The 26,757-nt window shown below is 44.5% G+C and overlaps 1 protein-coding gene across 1 annotated transcript; it reads right to left on the bottom strand.

Annotated features, from left to right (window-relative positions):
- Window positions 1–2,436: 2,436 nt before the first annotated feature.
- HSPA14 (heat shock protein family A (Hsp70) member 14) lies at window positions 2,437–26,451 on the bottom strand. The gene is made up of 14 exons (XM_085894347.1): window positions 26,342–26,451; window positions 19,418–19,498; window positions 19,191–19,273; window positions 18,815–18,866; window positions 18,383–18,488; window positions 16,430–16,520; window positions 7,816–7,920; window positions 7,573–7,734; window positions 7,260–7,415; window positions 7,058–7,160; window positions 3,617–3,856; window positions 3,252–3,404; window positions 2,934–3,001; window positions 2,437–2,830 (listed from the first exon to the last, which is right to left on the bottom strand). Exons 1-14 carry the CDS (start codon window positions 26,396–26,398, stop codon window positions 2,743–2,745), a joined length of 1,545 nt encoding a protein of 514 aa, XP_085750473.1. The 5' UTR covers window positions 26,399–26,451; the 3' UTR covers window positions 2,437–2,742.
- Window positions 26,452–26,757: the final 306 nt, after the last annotated feature.

Below are 26,757 nucleotides of genomic sequence, written 5' to 3'. Positions count from 1 at the left end.
CAATCACAAAGTGTCAAAAAATCCCCAGTGTCCCATTTCACCAGTAACGTCACGTCTGGAAGCCACCTTGCTCCAAACTACAGCTTACATAAAGACAACTGCATGTTGAGCGAGGATTCCGATACCAGTTTTAGTTATAAGTAGCTCTGATGGGTCTCAGAATGTTGAAACTATCAGAGACAAAATTAGTGATGGAAACGGGAATATGGAGTATATTCCATATTCAGTAAACTCATCAAGAGGGGGGAGGGGAGGGGGGTACCCTGAAAATTTTAGCATCTTTGGTCAAATCCTCTCAGAGGAGTAGAAGATGATACATACACACTTTCTCTCCACTATTGATAGGGGAATATGGAGCCGAATCGTTTCGAGCCTTGTGCGTACGATTCAGAGGAAGAAGGTGGAAGTGTACATGAAGATTAAAATGCTGGTCACATGATCACTTCAGCTCAGTAGGGTTTGATTTTCCATTCAATTACCATTTTATAATGGAGGGATTTTGTATTAATTGATAAATCGGTTTATATATTACTCGAGCAGACATCGCCCGACAGCACGGGCACCACGGAAAAAATGCGCGACGAATGCTTTGTCCCACCATCGCAGGCTGACTATGTGTCTTGTATGTTATGGGATCGTCCCGTTTTATACTTTTCTCGGACGTGATTTGTGTCTGTGTCATGTCCCACCGTCATGTCCGTGAAGTATTGAATGCCCTTGACAATGGATGGGGGATTGTGGGTAGATGGTGGAGGGTGTGAGATGGTGGTGGGTATTGTGGGGATGATGGTTGTGGGAAGACGGTGGGTATTGTGGGAGGATGGTGGAGCGGGAGGGGGGGGTACCCTGAAAGTTTTAGCATCTTTGGTCAAATCATCTCAGAGGAGTAGAAGATGATACATATACACTTTCTCTCCACTATTAATAGATGGTGGTTCATTTGATTTGCGGATATTTGTGTTGATAATAATAGATTGTTAGAGAAATTTTTTATTTTTTTTTGCATTTCTACATGTTTTAAGTGATTTCCAACCCCCCCCCCCAATTTTTTTTTTTTACCCCCCCCCAAAAAAAGAAGAGAAAATTTTTCTTTTTTACATTTCTACATGTTTTAAGTGATTTCCAACCCCCCAAAAAACAATTGTTACCCCCCCCCAAAAAAAAATTGTTAGAGAAATTTTTTTTTTTTTGCATTTTTACATGTTTTAAGTGATTTCCAAACCCCCTCAAAAAAAGAAAAAAATTTTTTTTTTTGCATTTCTACATGTTTTAAGTGATTTCCACCCCCCCCCAAAAACCTGTTGGAGAAAAAAAAATTTTTGCAAACTTTTTTTCATCAAAATTTCGAATTTTTTTTTTGCATTTCTACATGTTTTCAGTGATTTCCAACCCCCCCCCCCTCCCCAAAAAAAAATGTTGGAGAAAAGAACTATAACTGTCAGCACTGTTGACATCATATTTAATGAATAAGATATAAGGTTCACTTGAGTGACCCAGCAGTATTGGCGGCAGAGGTTTTGCACTCTCCCGAGTGCTCCCCCTCTAGTTAGAACAATGTTATATATATATATATATATATATATATATATATATATATATATATATATATATATATATATATATATATATATATATATATATATATATATATATATATATGTATAGACCAGTACAATTTCTTCCAGATTATAATAAAAGGAAGTTAACATAACTCAAATTTGCAACACTATATTTGAAAAACAAGACTGATAAGTCAGATCAGATGCACTCAATCGAATTCCATTGTTCTCGGTTGGTTGGAAGTTTGAGACAATGAATTATGGAGCATATTATTCAAACAATTTTAACATTTTTGTTGTACCCTGAACACCGTAAGATGATGAAAATCTGCCATGTTCAATCGAATCAGGGCAATAGATGGAATCGTTATTACGTCGACCAAAATCGAGTAACTACCACAGAAAGCAAAGAGAAGCCGACTGACGTTAACCCATCAGAGAAAACACCAACAAAAAGTTAACACTCAAAATGTCAGCTTCTCGCTTCCCACAGTGGTTCGTATGCTTTAAATCAATGCTTCTGGTGATTCCATGAATGTGCCAATGCAGTGCCATACCTGTATGCAGTGCTATCTATACCCGTTCCAGACATGTGTGCCAATGCAGGAACGACAAGTTTTCCAAATAATAGCAATAGGCTTCTCTGTGAATCCCACGTCACTAAATTCATTTTTAAAATGGTAGTTACATCACTAAACAACCAAGCAAATTATTCATTTTTACAAATACAGCCGACAAAACAAAGGTATCAAGTATTGCGAATGAGCTTCAAGTTCATTTTACTCGCAAATAAAAATGAGATAAAATCGAAAGGGCAAAGTGATTTCATGGCTTCCACTAAAGGTTTTTTTTTTAAAAAGAAAAAAAAAAACAAGTATTTTTGTTCAAAATATTACTATTTTAATTCATAATACACAGTGACCAAAGACAAGAGAGGCATTCTTAAATAATACAATGTAAACAATGAAATAATGACATGAATTGGCCATTTAACTGCACAAGCTCTCAAGTACATGGACAGACACATCAAGTAGGGACAAGTGAAAACGGTCACATTCGTTCTTTCTGGATTGCAGGAACATACATTAGCACACTCCTCTATCCCACATTCACTTTTAAACACTTGCAAAATCCAACCACGTTTCACGATAATGGGGAACAATCATGTTGGGATGGCTTTCGATCACTCCTCAGACCTGCAGGCTTCAATGGTCACAGACTCAGTTTTCCCACTTTTTTGGTCCATCAATGAAACCAACAAGTTTCCATCTCTGAAAAACGAAAATCAGATACATTAAAGCAACAACAAAAAAAATAATCCTCAAACAATTCCTTCACTGGTACCAATATGGAGTTTGCTCCAGATCTACCCACCGTTTCATTGTAAAGACGCTTACAAGGTCTCGCATGCCCTCCCGTGGAGGAAGGTCCTGCAGGACAACCTAAAACACAGCACCCATTTGTATATTAAGAACAAGGCTAAATGGGCAGTTAAAAAAAAATGATGCTATGGATTAACAGCACAAGTCCAGAATGTATGGAAGAGTCAAGCTGCAAGTCGCAAAATTTAGCGACTCAAGTCTGAGCTTCCAGCTCTGGATCATGGATAGGAATCGAAACACACCAACATTTTTTAAAAACCAGAAAATAACGAAATTTCAAGTCGGTTGTGTGAATTGTGCTGAAAAATACTTGAGCCAGAGGGATGTTTGCCTCTCCTTCCAGCACACGCAGATAGATTGCAGGCACAGAGCTCGATGCACAGAACATGTGCTGCCGTCGTACGGGAAGAGGTGTACCAGAGGGTATAACAAGCCGCATCTCATCATCGTTCCCATTTACCACCTACACGATGGAACAAATGCCGAAATTAGGGCTCAATAATGGCGGCAGATAGAAAGCAGATTTGATAAGAATGCCGACAAGGAATGAAACATTGAAGAAGAAAAAAGCCAAAGTATTCAAAAAGAAAACTTTCACCAAATCAAGTATCTTAACGATATTTTAAACTTCAAGACAAACTGACAAAACTTTGATTTTCAGAACCTTCCACACACCTTGACAAAGATGTCCTGTGCTGAACATTCGACTTTATAATTCAACTCATTGGTTTCTGCTTGAGCTCCACCAGTCCACACCTCCCCAGCTGCAGCCAAAAGCAGCCCTGCTTGCACGGCAGCTCCCATCGCCACAACCTCGTCTGGGGGAAAACCACCTGGAATTTCCGCCCCAGGGAACATTTCGCATATGAGGGATCGCAGCCGAGGTACACGAGAAGCACCACCACACAGTACCACCTGCAAAACAAATAGGTAAACAGCACAAATACAGGTGCACATTTGAAGAAAATAATTTCTTGCAGTTCATATGCATGGAACAAATGCTCAATGGGTTTAATGAATTTTTTTTCCATGAACAAGGTGAATCTCACTATAATGGAGCCAAATGTAGATGTCACTTAAATGCCAAAATTGACAATGAACAGTTGTTGGGCCTGAACAGAAGTTCCAAACCAGGTTCTACCTCAGGTTCCAACCCCAATACAGGGCTTAAGAGGCCTCCCAACTCTTCCACAAGAAATATTCTCAATTGTCCTAAACTTGTGGCAACATTTAGGATAATCATGAAATCTGACTGACCTATCAGAAACTCTGCAGGTAACCAACCCATCAAGATGGCTCAGCACATCGATGTCAGCAACTGTTAACAGAGTTAGTTTTGAACGTATTGAACTTAGACAGTATTTCAACTCTGGGAAGGAGGAATAAAATTTAAGTTTAGCCCCCAGTCAATGATTTCAGGCTGCCAAAAAGCAGAATTGCCTGTCGAAGAGACAGGACATGGATCTCTGGCCAACAGTATTCCAATGTGCTGATTAACAACTACATGGAATTTACCACCATCTTGGAGTATTGCTCTCCCCTTTGGGCTAGCTCCCCTGCCTCACATTTTGCTTAGCTTGATGCCATGGAAGCTAAGATGTTCAAGATCATCACAATGAAGCCGAGTTTTTGGGCCTATTACTTCGCCATCGCTGACAGGATGGTGGTCTCTGTCGTCTTCTGCCTCATTTCTGGTCTTGCACCCTCTGCCTTCTCTGTGCTTTGCCCCCCCCCCCGCCACCAAGTATCTGCAGGAAGCATGTGGCCCACCAAATCTCTCCTGGTTGGTGAAACTGCCAAAATCTTAAACCACTGTTCACCTCCACTCATTTGTTCCTCTTTTTCCCACCTTGGGACCCACCTTTAACCCTCTCTTCAATCACATTTTTACCTCCAGGTTTTCAAAACAGCTGTTCAACACCATCTGTGGTCACCCACCATCCAAAACCATTATCTTTTCTACACCCATTAAACCACTCCCTCCCCTCCCCAAAATTTTGTTTATGTATCCATCTTGTCCACCCTTTGCATTCTCCCCTACCCCTTATCATGACCTGCATCCATGTTTGTCCATCTCCATCTACCTTCTCCCTCCGCCCTGCTATTGGCGTTTCCCCTTTCTGCTGCTGTCCCCTTTGTTATGTTGTGTCCTGGTCTGTTCTGTGTAATCGCTCTTCCACAAGCATCGACCATGTAGTAAATTTTTTTTTAATTAGAACGGCACATCGACCCATATGCCTCCGCACACATTATTATAAATACTTGTACCAAGTTTGACTTTGATCCCTTTAGCTGTTCTTAAGTTATCGTGGTTACGAAAACCTATCATGGTCTGATGGCACCCGAAAACATGGCATTGACATAATGTATGACATTAAAAATTCCAATGCCGAGAATTGAATTTGATTCATTTTTGATGGTTCATAGGTGCGACAACAAAACTCGAGATGCCATCTGTTGTGCACAAACCCAAACCCTTATGAATGCATATGGGGAGGAGACATGGAGAGGTTGTCAAATGCCTGTGTCTAGTATATTTTCTTCCTCCATCTAAGCAACAATAGCTTCAATCCAGATGATGCTCATGACAAGATAAAATGTTTGAACTTTGATGTTTGTCTCCAAAACTTGTGGACCAAATCCATACTTTTGTCCACATTACTGCTCCCATCCTCAAGCCAGCCCCATTGCCTCCTAGTTTTTCATCTGATAAAGAAGAGAAAATTCTGATCAGCCATGACTCTGTATCTGTAATAGCCCCAGACAATTCAGCTCTGTTGTCGTCAAATCCTACCGTCTGCTCTCTTAACCTTGTCTACCACCTTAGCACCACCACTCCCTGCTGCTTTAAGACAGCCAACATCAATCACTTCCAAAAACAAGGGTGTAAGAACATCAACTCCACAGGTAAGTAAGGTTCCAGTTGTAACCAAAGTTGTGGACCAATCATCATGGTTCACATTGGCTTCGCTCTTCTCAAATTGTCCGATTTTTTACCATCAGTTTGTAATCCATCAAAGTCAGTCAATTTTGGCTATGGAACAGATTCTGTCAACAATGAATAGAGGCGCTGAACCTTAAACAAGACGTCAGGGCAGATTTTATGGTTGCATCACAGTGGATGGAAGCCTTGAACCTTTTGATGCAGTCTGACACCCGACTCTGCTCCCCAGATTCTCTGCCCTTGGCATCAAAGACCACATTCATTCCTGGCTCAAAGGTTTCCATAAAGTGCACAGACAGTGTGTAGTTCTCAATGGTACTCTTTCATCTCATACCTCAATGAATGATAGAGTGCTCAAAGGCAGCATCTTGGGTTCTCATTTATTTATCATGCACACAAGTGACCTCTCTGATGCAGACGATTACATATCTTGTGTCGTACCCCACCCTAACAACAGATCGAAAGCGGCTGCATCCCTCTCATTTCAATAAAGATCATAGGCTGGCTCAACATTTGAAACGTCATTCAACCCACTACAAGAACCAATCTTTCTTGATCGGCCACTACAAGAAATTCAGTCCCTGAACATCAGTCTCGACCTCTCCTGAGCAAACCATGTAATCAAAGCTCATGTCTGCCACCGCCAACTGCAGACCGAGTATCCTCCATCATAGCAAGTCCTTCCTCAGTAAAACTAAACTTCTCAGCAGATACAAAGCATTTGTCTGTAGCTCAATAAAATGCTGCACCTGCTAAATTTCATGGTTACTATGGAATCTAAAGCTCGAGACAGCAGCATCTCCCACACAAAAGGCACAAAGGAACAGAACCCATTGTTTTTTCATCACAGATAGTTTGGTGGCTGCTCTGTTTTCTCCTGCTTCTCATATAGCACTGCTACCCCTGCTCCAACTCTCCACTCTACCCTAGTCTTTCCAGGATAATGCATTCTTCCTGTTATGCTTACTGCTCAACCCCATCCTTTGTTTCTCTTTTCTCGCACATGTGAAACCATCTCAGAGTCTGTACAATTCAACTCAACAGGCCTTCAAAACAGCAACTACAAATTTTGTATCTTGGAGGATGAATATGGAAACAGACTTGTGTCTTGTTTACATGGTTTCCGATTTGTAATCCTTAATGTATGGGTAGAGGCACAAATGAAGGCCTACCTTTTGGATGTCATCAGGGCACAGACCAAGCTGAGCCATGAGGTCCTGTACTGGCTGCAGGGCCTGCTGGAAAAGATGCCCACACAACGACTCGAACCGGGCTCTGCACAACGCACACACCAACAATATAATGACTCCAACAGGGAGCGGTCTTTAAGCAAACTCAAATCTCATAATCACAAAAAAAACATGTTTAATAAACCTGGAGATTGAGCAGTCAAAGTCTCGTCCGGCATGTAACGAGTCCACAAAAGTGTTGGCACTTGTCTGTGTTGTCAGCACCAGCTTGGCAGCTTCAGCACTTCCTCGAAGTTTCATCATTGCTCTCGCATGATTGCGCAAATCAATACGGTACACCCTACCTCACGAGACAGACCCGGCACACAGTCCCGAATTACTCGTATTACCAAAGTCAAATCAAAATGCCATATCATATAATTTGTGAATATTAAACAAACCTCAAAAAAAATCAAAAATATATGGCCTCACTCACGACCTCACCATCATTTTAGTACCTTTCAAACTCCGCAGCCATGTGCTGGGCCAACATTTCACTGAAGGACTCGCCTCCTACAGCTCCATCTGCAGTTGCACCCAGCATGCGGTACATGCCGCCCACTACCTTCACCGCAGTCACCTCCACCCCGGTCCCACCAAACTTGTACACCAAAGCTATGCTGCAGAAATACCACAATATGTTATTTTATGCAGACCTCTCAGAATAATTTAAAAATATTCACACCTTGTGGGTCAGCTACCTTGTAGTCTGAGGGTTATTTTGGCCCACCCCATGAGCAAGCAGTGCTGCAGCTGGTTCACTAATTATTCGTAGCACACACAGGTCAGCCTCCTCAGCTGCAGCCCTAACAAGGTAAATAGAAAACAGACACGCCAGTGAGGATCCTCGTATCAAATAAAGTAATTCAATAAAAATTATTTTTGAACTCCTTTCAAAACTTAACAGATATGAAATTACTGTACCATCAAATAGCCCTGGCTTATATAGTCATTTGAAGAAAACGATTTCAACAAAGACAATTCTGAAGGTCAAAAATAAATAAATAAACAAAACCAGAAAGCTGCCAATTCCCAGAAGGGCCGAATTTGAGAAAATGCAATTTTCTCATTTTTTTGAATCACTTTTATAGTTTTAATGAAATATTCTGAAACGATTATATACAGAAAGTTGAAGAAAAGGAAAAAATTGGAAACATATACAGGTTATAGTCTCCATGAGCAAAGATATAAAATAAAAATAAAGGCCCTAAATGGAGTTCTTTCATCCCCTCTTCCTGTGCAGGCTGGAGTTCCTCAAGGTAGCGTTCTGGGCCCTGTTCTTTTTCTGGTTTTCATCAATGATCTCTCGGACTCTCTGGAAAATCCTCTATTTCTCTTTGCCGATGACTCAACCCTCTGCCGTACCATCTGTCATCCCTCAGCCCGGCAAGCAGCAGCTTCTTCGCTCACTGCAGATCTGGATAAAATCACAAACTGGTCCAACACGTGGAACATGTCTTTCAATCCAGACAAATCTCACACTCTCACTATGTCTCTTCGAAAGGACCGTTTACAAAACCCCCCCATCCACTTTCTCAACAATCCTCTGGAAGAAGTCTTTTCTTTCAAGCTTCTGGGTCTCACTATCTGCCATGACCTTTCCTGGGAAAGTCACATTTCCAACCTTGCCTCAAAAGCCAGTCGCCGACTGGGAATCCTCCGTCGTGCAAAGTCCTTCCTCGGCCCTCTTGAGCTCCTGACCACTTACAAAGCTTTTGTCCGTAGCCTGATGGAGTACTGCTCTCCCCTCTGGGCTGGTGCTCCTGCCTCCCACCTTTCTCGACTTCACGCTGTCGAAACCAGGGCTTTTAAGATCATTGGCATCTCCCGCAATGAAGCTGAGTCTTTGGGCCTCTCACTCAATCACCGCAGGTTGGTCGGTGGTCTTTCTGTCTTCTACCGACTCCTCTCCAGCCTTGCCCCCCTGCTCTCTCTGCGATTTGTCCCAACCACATTTCCACAGGGCGCTCAAGGTCCGCCAACAACCCCCTTCTGGTAAAACTACCAAAATCACGAATCACTGCTCATCTTCACTCTTTCATTCCTCTTTTTTCCCGCCTTTGGAATAAACTTCCTCACTCTATTCTTTCCCATTCTTCCCTTCAGGCTTTCAAAACAGCTGTTCACCACCACCTCTTATCTTCCCCCATCCAAATCCTCGATCTTTTCTACCCCCGATAATCCACCCAAGCCCACCTCCTTCAATTCCCCTGCTTTCCTTCCTGAAAGTCCCTGTAATGTCCATCTTCTCTTCGCCATGTTCCCCGTCCCATCCCCATCCCTCTCCCTTCCACAGTTCACGTGTCTGTTCCCCAATGTTTTGTCCCTTCCACTCCCGCCCCTCTTGTCTCATGCCTCCTTGCTGTGAGTTGTGTGTTAGCTCTCATACGAGCCTCGACCAAGGTATACAAAAAAAAAAAAAAAAAAAAAAAATTCTAAGCTTCTAGAAACAGGGCCTGAAAAGATAGCCTGAGTTTGATTGTCGACCCAGCTATAAACTGGCATCCTGGGGTTTCACAACCATGACAAAGCATCAGTGTGTGTACCATCCCTTGGAAAAGCATTAAACTTGGTCGCCCGTCTACCAGCGTTAGGTGGTGGATGTTAAATATCTGACGGTGTCCTTTGGGAAGAGAAAGTGAGCCATCGCCGGCACTCTGGCTAAATTTCAAATTCCTGCAGACTCAGTTGAGTATCCTGCACCGGGAGTGGTAACTGCCCAGGATTGAAAAACTAACCAAAAAACTGCTTCAGCAGAACAGACACACTGTATAAAGCACACACAGTACATCATGATGATAATGAAAATTCCAGAAGCAGCAACTTCCAAAAGAATTACCATGTCATTATTGGATTTGTGAGGTTGAGGTCATTTATTCCTGATATGTGAAACACCCTGCAACCCATGCCTACAGAAAAAAAGATATATATTTTTTTGGAACACGGGTCACATTTTCCATCCAATAATCATGGAACCTTGTTAAAAAAATGTGTGTATATATATATATATATATATATATATATATATATATATATACATATATATACATACATATATATATATATATATATATATATATATATATATATATATATATATATATATATATATATATATATATATATATATTGTTACGAATTTTGGCCCGTCCGGCGTGCGATCGGCCAGGTAACTCGAATCGCGACGCGTCGCCCACCGGAACGGACAATTCAGTCGTGACCCTCCAGGAACTACCGCCAGAAGCCAGTCACGGGTGGGGGTTTAACCTCACCACGATCGTGCCAATTGCCCACCCGCGCAGAATAGGGTTGCTCGCCAAATTCGACCTACCTAAGTACCTGCGCGAGTGGTCGACTTCGGACACGAACCGCTTAAGTGCCTCGTTCCGTGCTGCAGGGATAACCAAGCGGAGTTATCGTCGACCTCGACGGTTCAGATTACTTATCAGGTGTTTCAACCCACTACCAATCCCTTACGTGATGCAAGATGGAACTTTCAACGGAGGAAAGGACACAACGAAACGGGAAAACAGTTCAACAAGCAAGCACCTTTATTTCACACACACAACACACGCATGTAAGGTAGTAATGCAATGTGCAGCAAAAGCAAAATGCAACAAAAGCACTACTACCGACTATAATTACTTACAACACTTAAACAATTATACTTGCCAGGACTCGGCGCCACATCATTCATTCAAAATCAACAGGAAAGACCTCCCCATAGGCAGAGAGGTAGACGGGGTTCGTAAACCAAATGTGCGCGGAACCTGGAGGAGCGGCCAGGTTCATGAGACCGAAAAGGTCTTACCCGCGACCTCGTGACGCAATGGCGGGCAAGCCGCAATATCAGCGCAGCTGCGCCCCGACTCCGTGCCCCTGGTGTGGTTGGTGAGCCCTCTCCGGCATGCTCCGCGCAAGCACAGTTTGGTCGGCACCACGGTTAGGGTGGGGAATGAACGGGGCCACCGGCACTATCTCAGCGTGGATAGGGGGGGGGGGGTTGTTGATGCTCAGGGTCGAGCGAGGGGAATGGCTGGCTGGCTTGGTCGCTTGTGAAAGCGAAGGTGGCTCGAGTCTAGCGACGAGACGACACCAACCACGGGAAAAGCGACCCCCACACTACAACAACGAGTTCCACACAGACTCGCGTCTTTTATAGACCGGGGAGGAGCCTGTATGCAGATTTTAGGATCAAAACGCGATTGGAGGCGGGGCCACGCCACACTCTGTTCAGCCATTGGTGTGGCAAAAAGGGGCGTGAGCCTCTTTTGATCCGAATTCCTTCCTGAGAGGAATTCACATTCATCGCGCTTGGAGGCGGGGCCACACCGCCCGACGCTCGCCCATTGGACGGAGGAAAAGGGGCGTGAACCTCCCCTGATCCGAATTTCTCTCCCGTAAGGAATCTATTGCACTCGCCGCTTGCTGCATTCGGCAGCAATCACCGAACGGCTTCGGACAGTACGACGTTCGGTGTTGACTGGTGGTGGGGTCGACGGTTGTGGAAGGAGAAAGGTGAAGGTGGTGGGGGTTTGCTGTGGTGGTTTGGTGGTTGGCGGGCATCGTTTGGGAATGGCGGTGAAGCGATGTTTGCGGGATGGAGTTGTGGAGGTAAAGAGGCGAAGGTGGAGGTGTTTGAGTTGTTGGCGGCTTAATGGTCCAAAATAACGATAGAGAAAGAAAAATGGCTAACTCAAAGCGTCGCAACCCGGATGAATCACACATATTCCCTCTAAACAACAGGTGTGGGCTAACTACACATGAACTTATCGATATATCTCACCTGAGGACCCTTTATGGTGTATTGCGAATTTCCACAGCCGTAACAATATATATATTGTTACGGCTGTGGAAATTTGCATTACACCATGAAGGGCCCGCAGGTGAGATATCTCTAAGCACATGTGAGGGAATTTATGTGATTCATCTGGGCTGCGATGCTTTGAGTCAGTCGTTTTTCTGTTCTATCTTGATGTTGAACCAACCAAGGTCTCAACCGCCATCACACAACAACCACCTTAACCACCACGCCAGCCATCGTCACCAACTACAACCACGCTCCAACAACAACACCAACAACCACGCCACCACCACCATCTACGCTCCCGCATAATCGCATCACCGCCATTCCCAAACGGCACCATAACCATCAAACCACCACCGAAAACCCTCCACCACCTTCACCTCTCTCCTTCTACGGCCATTCCCGCACCACCTGTGAACACTGCACGTCGGGCTGTCGCGGGCCCGTTCAGCGATTGGTGCCGAACGCACCGAGCTGCGAGCGCAAATGGCGGCCTTTCCGAGGGTAAAACTCGGATCAGAAACGCTACACGCCCACTTTTCCTCCGTCCAATTAGCGAGCACGGGGCGGCTTGGCCCCGCCTCCAGGCGCGTGTGTGTGAAGTCGATATATGCAAATTCTAGGATCAGGGGAGGTTCACGCCCCCGTTTCCTCCAAAAAATGGGCGAGCGTGGCTCCGCACCCGAGGTCATTCTGATCCGAATATTTGCATACTGGCTTCTCCTACCCGCCGATAAAAAGGCGAGCGCAGGCAGAGTGGGAGAGTGGCAGAGTCGAGTCGGTCGGGTGAGGAGAGTGCGGAACCGAGAAGAGTTGCGGGAAGAGGCAAAGGAGATCGGGTCCGAGGCGAGAAGGACGGCGGTCGGCGACGAGGTTACGGTGTGGGGAAATCGCTCGTCTCGTCGCGGGACCCAAGCCAGCCAGCCATTCCCCTCCCCCAGGGCATCAACAATTCCCCCTTTCCCCCACGCTGAGATAATGCAAAAGGGGGCCCCGTTCCCACCCCATCCAAACGTCGTGCCAACGAAACCCGCCAAGGAGCATGGATTCGGGGCACAGCCGCGCGGCCACATTTGCGGCTCGCCCGCCAACACATCACGAGGACGCGGGTAGGAGCCCCCCGGTCTCGCGGACCTGGCCGCTCCTCCAGGTCACGTGCACATTTGGCCTACAGGCCTGTCTGCCCCCTTGTCTATGAGGGTGGCTTCTTTTCTTTGCTTTTGTGTAGGCGCCGTCTGTAAAGTAAAGCTGCATAAGTGTTGCCGTGTGTGCGCGTAGTCGGTATTAACTCTGCGTCGTTGTTGCTTTTATTGTTTTGGTTGCAATATGTGCATTTTGACTGTATGGCTGTATATACGTGCTTTCCGTGTGCTGGGAAATAAATGTGCATTGTGTGAACTGCTTTCCCGTTTCGCTTCGTCTCCTTCCTTTTAATTGACTCTCCATCCTTCTTCACGTAAAGGGTTCGTAGTGGGTGCAAAACGCCCGGTAAATAATCTGAACCGTCGAGGTGGACGATAACACCACTCGGTTATCCCGATAGCACGGAACGGGCCGCCCAAGCGGCTCGTGTCCGGAGTCGACCTGCGGCGAGGTACGATCGCCCGGTTTACCATCCGCGTGGGTACTTAGGTAGGTCGAGTTTGGCGAACAACAAGTTTGGCAAAAATCGGCATACGTTGGCTAAAATGTCAAGGTGTGACCGGGCCTTAATAAAAGCTGTCTCTAGAGAAGATAGCGACGCAAACCAGAAGTTTCTACGATGATTCTGTATCAAACCATCAAAAATCGTAACGTCGAGCGAAGCAAAAATCTCCATTTCTCCACGCAATTAAACCTTAACATAACTCAACGACGCGTCTGCTCGAGCGCACTGCATCATGGGACGACCCGTGACGCGTCGAGTGAAATATTTTTTATACAATCTTAAAACGTCTCCAAAACATCCAATTTTTATGAGAATTTCGACAACCGAGTTTTAAGCGTCCAAAACGATCGCAAAAACCGAAGACAAAATTAAAATCGAAGTTAAAACGAACTCGTAACGTCGAGCGAAGCAAAAATCTCCATTTCTCCACATGAATTTACGGAATTATGTTTGACCTCACTGTGACCTTGACCTTTGACCGGTTTTGACCAAAATCTAATCAGCACGAGCCATCACCCTCCTGAATCACGTGGTGTAATTTGACATTGGTAGCTTCTTCCGTTCGAGTTATCGTGTCTACAAACAAACAAACAAACAAACAGAAATGGAAGGCATCAATATACTTTCGAAATCTTTAGATTTCGTAAGTAAAAATCAAATATTTTTTCAAAATGGCCACCATAGCGGCCATATTGGACTTTGGACCAAATCCAAAATCTAATGGCATGGTCCTTGGACCATACCTAATCCCCCCACCAAGTTTCGTCGAAATCCGTCAAGGAGTTTTTCCGTAAAACTGTTCACAAACAAACAAACAAACAAACAAGCAGTCATAGACTGGTACTTAAGAAATCGTCAACTTGACCTCTGACCTTGTCTAATAAAAGCTGTCTCTAGAGAAGGTAGCGACGCAAACCAGAAGTTTCAACGATGATTCTGTACCAAACCATCAAAAATCGTAATGTCGACCAAAGCAAAAATCTCCATTTCTCCACGCAATTATTTAATATTATTTTATCAAAGTCACAAAACCGTAATATTCGGCCATCCACCAACAATCTTAATATAATCCGACGGCTTAGCGAGTCAGGCATGCGACGATAACCTTTATTGGGATTAAAAATGACTTTTAAACACCATCTTTATCGAAAACACCGTCAGCGCGCACACGCAAAACCTCTACGTGACTCAACGACGAATCTGCTCGAGCGCGCTGCACCACGTGACGAGCCGTGACGCGGTGAGTGAAATATTTTTTATACAACCTTAAAACGTCTCAAAAACATCCGATTTTTACCAGAATTTCGACAACCGAGGGTTAAACATCCTAAGCGATCGCAAAAACCGAAGACAAAATTAAAATTGAAGTTAAAATGAACTCGTAACGTCGACCGAAGCAAAAATACTCCATTTCTCCACATGAATTTACGGAATTATGTTTGACCTCACTGTGACCTTGACCTTTGACAGATTTTGACCAAAATCTAATCAACGCTAGCCATCACCCTCCTGAATCACGTGGTATAAATTGACATTGGTAGCTTCTTCCGTTCTCGAGTTATCGTGCCTGCAAACAAACACACACACACACACACACACACAAACAAACAAACAAACAAACAAACAAACACACAAACAGAGGACGGAAGTCATCAATATACTTACGAAATCGTTAGATTTCGTAAGTAACAAACAGACAGGGGTGAAAACAGTAACCTCCATCCATCTTCGATGGCGGAGGTTAATAATAATAACTAGCCAAAACCCCGTCACAGACGGATTCTGTTCCATGAGCCCAATATGACAACCAGTGGCGAGCCGGAGCTCTTGTAAGAGCCGGATCCCAGTCGATGTACTCCATGGCCTTACCTAATGAGGCCTACAAAACGTCCTTGTACACGACATTTTTGGTGTACACTACTCCTTGTGAAGAAGTCCCCTGATTTGTGCACGTGTCTACTTTGACGTACAAACACAGTGTCAAAACTTCACAGGTCACAGTACTGAGAAAAACGTGACGCGACCGCTAGGAGGAGCACAAAATTGATCCTTCAGTTTTCATATATAGATAGAAGATACAATGTTTCTTGTTCCATTTTTTTGTATCAAATTCACATTCTGAGGTAGTCAGCATGTGCAGAAGAGGGTTTTACATTGCAGATGCTATTTTTGAGGAGTGGAATTACACCTCTCAGCGGTGACGGTCTGTCGACGACAGACGTAATGACGTCAGCGAATGACCGATGATGTCATGACGTCCTTATGTCTCTCAGAGGTGACGTCAAACGTCGCCATGTAAACGAATGTGAAACGAAAAGTGTTTATTCTACTTCAGAGTTGAAGTTTGACTATTGCCACGATGTGCGATGCACTCTTACAGGTCCGAAGTTTCTTTCAGTCCAGGTCACAGTACCGAGAAAAATAAGACGCGACCACTAGGAGGAGCACAAAATTGGTCCTTCAGTATTAATATATAGATAATCAAAATGGTAGCCCATACACTTGCCATCTCCATTACAGACAGCAATGGTGTAAACATGTGGTCAGCATGGAAACAGATTATATGATATTTTGACCTCTGACCTTGTCTAATAAAAGCTGTCTCTGGAGAAGGTAGCGAGAAGCTCCTCAATTATATGATATTTTGACGATACAATGAAGTGAAGTACCGATTTAACAAGTCCTACTGCCCAATATCTGGAGAGAAACCAAAAAATAAAAGTAATAAAAAAAATAACCAGCAGTGGTTAAAATAAAGATAGTTTTGGATTTTATGCAGAAGGGTGAAAAATCACCAGAAGTCATCAGGCATGTGGGTGGGGCAGTTTTGAGTGAGCAATCGAGAGAAGTCAAGTTGTACCGCAGTGCAGCAAGCTGGGCAGCAGAAAAGCCGAGGGGTGCAGCAAGCACTACATTCCGTGTATCTGAACCAGCTGCAGCCTGGGCCGTGTCTGCAATCAGAGGAATCAAGACATTCATTCCCACAGTTCAAATATTTCCTTGATAGATATTAATCCTCGTTTTCAAAATTACAACATGACGCCAGAAGGGATCTGAATTTATAGAGAATTACAAATGATTGCAACGCAAATTCATAACGAGCATCATTTGGAGTGTGCACCTTACGTATATTTGGCTCATGATGTTAGAGACTACATTTTTTCTTTTTTTTGGTCATTGGTCATGTTGAACCTAAATAATTAGAAAAGTGGTACCATTCCCACCAAGAAGGGCACTCGGTAGAGCGCATACCTCCGCCACGCAGTGCCTGATCCATGAGAACATATCGGGCCCAATACATTTTTGAAATATCGTGCTATCTATCATTTTTGGCCCTATCTCTCAATGGTGAATAATCACTTTAAAAATTCTAGTAGCCAGATCCGGATCTGGCTCTTCAGCAAAATCTAACCAGTTCATCCTTGTCAAACACCCAACCTGTCCACAAAATTTCATCTGAATCCGTCCACAACTTTTTGAGATATCCTGCACACAAACAAACAGAAATGGGCAAAAACATAACCTCCTTCACCTTCAGTGGTGGAGGTAACAAAACGGGGATGTAACGTATGTTAATGAAAATATCCCTTATCCTACGATATAAAATGAGGCAACGTGTGTGTGTGTGTGTGTGTGTGTGTGTGTGTGTGTGCGTGTGTGCGTGTGTGCGTGTGTGCGTGTGTGCGTGTGTGCGTGCGTGTGTGCGTGTGTGTGTGTGTGTGTGTGTGTGTGTGTCTGCTATTTATAGAATCGAAAACGGCTGGGCCAGTCTCCACCAAATTTTGCATATGTGCTGGGGGTTAACCAAAATCAGGTCATGGGCGCAAAATAATCCCCCCCCCTGCGAGGTTGCAGAGACAACTTGCGATTTCCACCTGTACACGATGCACAGTACAAATGGTTGACTGACCCCTGTTGGAAAGCGGAGGGGTTACTGGACAAGGCACAAAATAGATTTACCCCACAATCCCCTGCACTCCACAGGCCACTCTGAGAGGAAACGGGCGTTTCCAGCTATATTAAAACCAGAGCAAAGTCGATGGTACACCATCGCAAATCCGCACACTGTCCACCAAAAGCAAAGTTGAAAGATGGCAAAAAGTTCCACCAGGAATAACCCAATATCAAATCTTCACTAAAAAAAAAAAAAAATGTTTTTCCCGTTTTGACCCCTCTGACTTTAAGCCCCCACCCCCTCGGGCATGAACCAGGGGTCAAATCCCCCCCCCCCAAAAAAAATCGTTAACATATTTTACGCAAATCCCATTGTTGATTGCATCTACAAAGTTTCATTCAAAAATGTGTGCATAATTACATTTTCCGGTATTTGACCTTCTGACCACATTCCGGGGGGGGCGGGGGGGGGGTGACATATCCAAAAAATGATGCTGCTCTTGCACCTTTGTGCCATTGTAGTGATCATAACGACCAAGTTTGGTGAATTTCTACCCAAACATTGAGGAGATTGTGTCGGTCGGTCCATCCATCATGCTGACACAGACGGACACAGACAGGCACGATTACAATATCCCCCCCCCCCGGTTTTTTTTTGGTCAAAAGGTGTGGGGATAATAAAGCAATGCTCTGTATGTGTGCAGATGTGTACATCTTGTCATTATAGAATAAAAAACGGCTGGAGCAATCTGGGGAGGCGACTAGCAATTTTTGTCTGTACATGTGGAATAGTGCAGGTGGTTTAACCGCCAATCCCTACCGAGAGGGGGTATTGGCACAAAATTTTGCTCCCAGAGGGAGCAGATATTACTGGGGGTTTAACAGCAGCAACATGCAATATTCACAAGCTTATACCAACCTCGCATCTTTGCCAAAACAAGCACTACAACTTGCTGGGGGGTGATTGTATGTGCTCCGCGAACTCCAGAAATTTTAAACGCCGGCCAGCCATCGTTTTCAACAACCTGCAGCCACGTAATGATTGCACACATTTCACTGCAGCAAATGAATCACTTATCCATGATAAATTTTAAACACCATCGTTTTCAACAACCTGCAGACTACCAACCAAGCATCCATGAGACTGTGATGTGCACAATGCACAATGCCATGGACAGAGGTTTGATTTGTTCATCATCAACCAAGAGCCTTGTATTTCATGCATTCACAAGTCTTAGGACGTAGGCCTTCATTCTTCAGCCTAATGCATAGTATGACGATTGTCACATTTTATTCACAGCTCTCAATCCTTCTTAGCGCTCTCGCTTGCTTCACCCATTGCAACACATACCCAAGCAGATTCATTCCGCTTGGTATACTGCTGCACCTCGACATCACCAAACCTACCAGACAGGAAGGAGCAAAACATCATGAGGAACACAATATTATATTAACCCCATTAGCCATCATCATCAACTTATTTGCCTTCAACTCTGATGGAAAAAGCAAAGCATTTAAGAATAACGACTTTATAACTACATGCATGCAGTCAACCCCCGGTCCTCCCCGAAAACAAACAAACAAACAAAAAAACAAAGTCAACATTTTCTCCAAATGGAGAGTGTCAAGACGTCTTACTGTTTGTTACTCGTGAGCAGTTCAAATAGACTTTCAGAAAGGTCTTACATTCGAGCAACCTATTCAAAGTTGTGCACCAAAAGCCTCACTTGTGACCAAGGATGCGCTTTACACCAACCACCGTGTTGTTGGCGTTGCGGATCCGGCCCTGTTTTGCTGCAAGCCCAACGAGCTACAACGGAGTGAAAATAATGAATCAAATTAAAAAACATTTCAATCAATTAAGAGGTGAACATTTTTTTTTGCCAATTCATGTGAGCACACAGCATCCGAAGATGGAACACATTTACAGCGAGCTCACAGAAGCAGAACATACCGTCTCGCCATCGCAGAAAGCCACCACAGCAGGGGTGACCCTATCTCCTGCATCATTAGCAACAACGTCGACATGGCCATCCTATCCAGACACACAGCAAAAGATAAACAATAAATAAATAAACGAGTAAATTATGTTGCCGTTGCATTATGTTCATTGGGGCTTTGAGGAAGGTACCTCACCTGCACCACCTGCAGGTTAATAAAGTCACAATTTAACAATTCATCTCAGAGCCTTCTACACATTCAAGAACCCTCTCCCTGAATCCTGCTCAGATTAGATTGCACAGTCATGTGATGACAGAGCAACGACAATGGAGTTTAGCAGTTCATCCTATGCAAAAGCTTATTACATTAGGACATTAATTGTTATGTTCATTATTTGTCTCGTTTATTTAGATATTTAGCTCAACGGCAAATAAAAGTAATAACAACACCAATGATAATAGCCAAATATTAATCATAATTTAAATGTTATTACAAAACAATATTAATTAATAATATCTCCTCTCCAAAAGAGGTTTTTCCTCCTTGGACAAAAGCCATGTTAATGTGTGCAAATACCTTATCGTGGCATATCGTGGGGAAAGCCTACCAGAAGTAAAAAATATATAAATATAATAATAATAAAAAATATATATTGTTGCGGTTCTCAGAACCACATGCATACAACAGATAGGTGTCCCAAGACAGTTAATCCATTATTATAAGTGTAGATAGTCCCCTTCCTGTTTAGTGGGATAACAAGGAAGTGCATTGCGATGATCTCATAGCTAGGGTTGCTTCAATCATTTTTTCCTTAATTTCATCCCACTCCTGACACCAAACTGTTGCGGGCCGGGGGGTCGGGTGAGAAGACCACTAGGTGGGGGAAGCGATGTCGATTCGCACCAGACTCCCCGGAATTGTAGGCCGTCGCACACGGATAATTCCGTGACGCGGCGGGTCGCTTAACCGACCGTGGACGCCAATAACTCAACAGTGTGACCTCGGGTCCTCCCGTCTAAAGGTTAATCGGGTTACCAAAGTAATCACGTAATTTAATTACCGGGGAACACGTCGCCGGTACATCCTTGGAAGTGTCTCTCGGCTGCATCCGATCCGGAAGAGTGATCCGGTTCGGACAAGGCATACCGAGGGCGTGTTCCCCAGTAATTAAATCACGTGATTAATTAGGTAACCCGATTAACCCATAGACGGGAGGACCCTAGGTCACGCGGTTGAGTTATTGGCGTCCATGGTCAGTTAAGCGACCCGCCGCGTCACGGAATTATCCGTGTGCGACGGCCTACAATTCCGGGGAGTCTGGTGGGAATCGACATAGCTTCCCCAACTGACCCCCCGGCCCACAACAATATTATAAACCACAAACACGTATGATTACCTTTATAAACAGTTGCTACTGCTATTTAAACACGAAACTGAAGGAATCTGGAGGAATTACGACACCCTTGAGGCATGCTATGCTTATCATGTCCATCACAGACAAACGGACCCGAGCCGAGATCCACTGTAATCTATATACCCCATAGATGATTATACACGACACCTTTCTGTCGCTCCCGACACCTTTCTGTCGCTCCCGTATGGAGTGAACATATATATATATATATATATATATATATATATATATATATATATATATATATATATATATATATATATATATATATATATATATCTCTGTTTGTTTAATACCATTCCTTTATCCTTTATATAGCAAGGAAACTTGTGTAATTACAGGCGTTACTAAATCTGAAGAATGGTGAAGACTATAACAAACTGTCACTGAGCAGTTTTGAGAAGCCTTGAGCCTCTGCAGGAGAATCTGAGGTAACAAGTGTCCTCGTGGTATCCACCGGCAAATCTGAGGTAATAAGTGTCCACGTGGTATCCACAGGCCAATCTGAGGTAATAAGTGTCCACGTGGTATCCACAGGCGAATCTGAGGTAATAAGTGTCCACGTGGTATCAACAGGTGAATCTGAGGTAATAAATGTCCACGTGGTATCCACAGGCCAATCTGAGGTAATAAGTCTCCACGTGGTATCCACAGGTGAATCTGAGGTAATAAATGTCCTCGTGGTATCCACAGGCGAATCTGAGGTAATAAGTCTCCACGTGGTATCCACAGGTGAATCTGAGGTAATAAGTGTCCACGTGGTATCCACAGGCCAATCTGAGGTAATAAGTCTCCACGTGGTATCCACAGGCCAATCTGAGGTAATAAGTGTCCTCGTGGTATCCACAGGTGAATCTGAGGAAATAAGTGTCCTCGTGGTATCCACAGGTGAATCTGAGGAAATAAGTGTCCTCGTGGTATCCACAGGTGAATCTGAGGTAATAAGTGTCCACGTGGTATCCACAGGTGAATCCGAGGTAATAAGTGTCCTCGTGGTATCCACAGGTGAATCTGAGGTAATAAGTGTCCTCGTGGTATCCACAGGTGAATCTGAGGTAATAAATGTCCACGTGGTATCCACAGGTGAATCTGAGGTAATAAATGTCCTCGTGGTATCCACAGGTGAATCTGAGGTAATAAGTGTCCTCGTGGTATCCACAGGTGAATCTGAGGTAATAAGTGTCCACGTGGTATCCACCGGTGAATCTGAGGTTATAAATGTCCACGTGGTATCCACAGGTGAATCTGAGGTAATAAATGTCCAAGTGGTATCCACAGGCCAATCTGAGGTAATAAGTGTCCACGTGGTATCCACAGGCCAATCTGAGGTAATAAGTGTCCACGTGGTATCCACAGGTGAATCTGAGGTAATAAGTGTCCACGTGGTATCCACAGGTGAATCTGAGGTAATAAATGTCCACGTGGTATCCACAGGTGAATCTGAGGTAATAAGTGTCCTCGTGGTATCCACAGGCCAATCTGAGGTAATAAATGGCCACGTGGTATCCACCGGTGAATCTGAGGTAATAAGTGTCCACGTGGTATCCACCGGTGAATCTAAGGTAATAAGTGTCCACGTGGTATCAACAGGCCAATCTGAGGTAATAAATGTCCACGTGGTATCCACCGGTGAATCTGAGGTAATAAATGTCCACATGGTATCCACTGGTGAATCTGAGGTAATAAGTGTCCATGTGGTATCAACAGGCCAATCTGAGGTAATAAATGTCCACGTGGTATCCACCGGTGAATCTGAGGTAATAAATGTCCACGTGGTATCCACCGGTGAATCTGAGGTAATAAGTGTCCACGTGGTATCCACAGGTGAATCTGAGGTAATAAGTGGCCTCGTGGTATCCACAGGCCAATCTGAGGTAATAAATGTCCAAGTGGTATCCACCGGTGAATCTGAGGTAATAAGTGTCCACGTGGTATCCACAGGTGAATCTGAGGTAATAAGTGTCCACGTGGTATCCACAGGACAATCTGAGGTAATAAATGTCCACGTGGTATCCACCGGTGAATCTGAGGTAATAAGTGTCCACGTGGTATCCACAGGTGAATCTGAGGTAATAAATGTCCACGTGGTATCCACAGGCGAATCTGAGGTAACAAGTGTCCTCGTGGTATCCACCGGCGAATCTGAGGTAATAAATGTCCTCGTGGTATCCACAGGTGAATCTGAGGTAATAAGTGTCCTCGTGGTATCCACAGGCCAATCTGAGGTAATAAGTGTCCACGTGGTATCCACAGGTGAATCTGAGGTAATAAGTGTCCACGTGGTATCCACAGGCCAATCTGAGGTAATAAATGTCCACGTGGTATCCACCGGTGATTCTGAGGTAATAAGTGTCCACGTGGTATCAACAGGTGAATCTGAGGTAATAAGTGTCCTCGTGGTATCCACCGGCGAATCTGAGGTAATAAATGTCCTCGTGGTATCCACAGGCCAATCTGAGGTAATAAGTGTCCACGTGGTATCCACAGGTGAATCTGAGGTAATAAGTGTCCACGTGGTATCCACAGGTGAATCTGAGGTAATAAATGTCCTCGTGGTATCCACAGGTGAATCTGAGGTAATAAGTGTCCTCGTGGTATCCACAGGCCAATCTGAGGTAATAAGTGTCCACGTGGTATCCACCGGTGAATCTGAGGTAATAAGTGTCCACGTGGTATCCACAGGTGAATCTGAGGTAATAAGTGTCCACGTGGTATCCACAGGCCAATCTGAGGTAATAAGTGTCCACGTGGTATCCACCGGCAAATCTGAGGTAATAAGTGTCCACGTGGTATCAACAGGCCAATCTGAGGTAATAAATGTCCTCGTGGTATCCACAGGCCAATCTGAGGTAATAAGTGTCCACGTGGTATCAACAGGCCAATCTGAGGTAATAAGTGTCCACGTGGTATCAACAGGCCAATCTGAGGTAATAAGTGTCCACGTGGTATCCACAGGCCAATCTGAGGTAATAAGTGTCCTCGTGGTATCAACAGGCCAATCTGAGGTAATAAGTGTCCTCGTGGTATCCACAGGCCAATCTGAGGTAATAAGTGTCCACGTGGTATCCACAGGCCAATCTGAGGTAATAAGTGTCCACGTGGTATCAACAGGCCAATCTGAGGTAATAAATGTCCTCGTGGTATCCACAGGCCAATCTGAGGTAATAAGTGTCCACGTGGTATCAACAGGCCAATCTGAGGTAATAAGTGTCCACGTGGTATCAACAGGCCAATCTGAGGTAATAAGTGTCCACGTGGTATCAACAGGCCAATCTGAGGTAATAAATGTCCACGTGGTATCCACAGGTGAATCTGAGGTAATAAGTGTCCTCGTGGTATCCACAGGCCAATCTGAGGTAATAAGTGTCCACGTGGTATCCACCGGTGAATCTGAGGTAATAAGTGTCCACGTGGTATCCACAGGTGAATCTGAGGTAATAAGTGTCCTCGTGGTATCCACAGGCCAATCTGAGGTAATAAGTGTCCACGTGGTATCAACAGGCCAATCTGAGGTAATAAATGTCCTCGTGGTATCCACAGGCCAATCTGAGGTAATAAGTGTCCACGTGGTATCAACAGGCCAATCTGAGGTAATAAGTGTCCACGTGGTATCCACAGGCCAATCTGAGGTAATAAGTGTCCACGTGGTATCCACCGGTGAATCTGAGGTAATAAGTGTCCTCGTGGTATCCACAGGCCAATCTGAGGTAATAAGTGTCCACGTGGTATCCACCGGTGAATCTGAGGTAATAAGTGTCCACGTGGTATCCACCGGTGAATCTGAGGTAATAAGTGTCCACGTGGTATCCACCGGCAAATCTGAGGTAATAAGTGTCCACGTGGTATCAACAGGCCAATCTGAGGTAATAAGTGTCCACGTGGTATCCACAGGTGAATCTGAGGTAATAAGTGTCCACGTGGTATCCACAGGTGAATCTGAGGTAATAAGTGTCCTCGTGGTATCAACAGGCCAATCTGAGGTAATAAATGTCCTCGTGGTATCCACAGGTGAATCTGAGGTAATAAGTGTCCTCGTGGTATCCACAGGCCAATCTGAGGTAATAAGTGTCCACGTGGTATCCACCGGTGAATCTGAGGTAATAAGTGTCCACGTGGTATCCACAGGCCAATCTGAGGTAATAAGTGTCCACGTGGTATCCACAGGTGAATCTGAGGTAATAAGTGTCCTCGTGGTATCCACAGGCCAATCTGAGGTAATAAGTGTCCACGTGGTATCCACAGGCCAATCTGAGGTAATAAGTGTCCACGTGGTATCCACAGGCCAATCTGAGGTAATAAGTGTCCACGTGGTATCCACAGGTGAATCTGAGGTAATAAGTGTCCTCGTGGTATCCACAGGCCAATCTGAGGTAATAAGTGTCCTCGTGGTATCCACAGGCCAATCTGAGGTAATAAGTGTCCACGTGGTATCCACCGGCAAATCTGAGGTAATAAGTGTCCACGTGGTATCCACAGGCCAATCTGAGGTAATAAGTGTCCACGTGGTATCCACAGGCCAATCTGAGGTAATAAGTGTCCACGTGGTATCCACCGGTGAATCTGAGGTAATAAGTGTCCTCGTGGTATCCACCGGCAAATCTGAGGTAATAAGTGTCCACGTGGTATCAACAGGCCAATCTGAGGTAATAAGTGTCCACGTGGTATCCACAGGCCAATCTGAGGTAATAAGTGTCCACGTGGTATCAACAGGCCAATCTGAGGTAATAAGTGTCCACGTGGTATCCACCGGCAAATCTGAGGTAATAAGTGTCCACGTGGTATCAACAGGCCAATCTGAGGTAATAAATGTCCTCGTGGTATCCACAGGCCAATCTGAGGTAATAAGTGTCCACGTGGTATCAACAGGCCAATCTGAGGTAATAAATGTCCTCGTGGTATCCACAGGCCAATCTGAGGTAATAAGTGTCCACGTGGTATCAACAGGCCAATCTGAGGTAATAAGTGTCCACGTGGTATCAACAGGCCAATCTGAGGTAATAAATGTCCTCGTGGTATCCACAGGCCAATCTGAGGTAATAAGTGTCCACGTGGTATCAACAGGCCAATCTGAGGTAATAAGTGTCCACGTGGTATCAACAGGCCAATCTGAGGTAATAAGTGTCCACTTGGTATCAACAGGCCAATCTGAGGTAATAAGTGTCCACGTGGTATCCACAGGTGAATCTGAGGTAATAAGTGTCCACGTGGTATCAACAGGCCAATCTGAGGTAATAAGTGTCCACGTGGTTCGTCACACGATGACACTCGCATCGAGTGACGTTTACTCGTAATGCACAAGTGAGAGATCGCTCAGACTCGGTGCGATCTGATGAGATTCTCATGAAAAACACATTGGAGGGTTTGATAAGAGTATCGATTACAGACAATGGTACTTCACGGTCGATCGAAACAAAGAAACAACCGATACCCCGACGTCGTTATATTAAGGCGGCAACAAATTCAGATCTCGCAGCGTAATATCCCTTCAATTTAACACGTAGTTCGCCATTTACACGACGGTACCTTGCACACAGCCACGCAAGCACTGCTCGCACCGAAATGCACGCCAACCGCCGCCATAGCGAGCCCTGAAAATTTTAAACCAATCGTTCATTGTTTTACTGGAACCTCACGGCCAATCACAGGGCGTCTTACTACTGACAGGTAACCAATTAAATTGTCCTATCACGAGTCGATGAAACTATTGCTGACGTCACGTCATATTACTCGACCAGCCAAAGCTTTATGTTCTGAAATCATCTTCCAGTGAATTAATTAATATTTATACAGATAAGCCTTCGATTTATTCCGGGCCGAGCTCGACATCGACAAGCTGTGAAGGACACGGGCCTGTCTATCATAGAGAGGCCGTGATTCCGAGGGGATCTGATGGGAGATGTTTCACGTACTGTATCTGTCTATAATTCCAGCTGTGTGTC

Source organism: Eptatretus burgeri, chromosome 9 (assembly GCF_056783735.1).
Source record: "Eptatretus burgeri isolate ZD-2024b chromosome 9, Ebu_testis_v1, whole genome shotgun sequence".
In the NCBI taxonomy this organism is placed as follows: Eukaryota; Metazoa; Chordata; class Myxini; order Myxiniformes; family Myxinidae; genus Eptatretus; species Eptatretus burgeri.
This window is presented reverse-complemented; position numbering and strand designations above follow the sequence as displayed.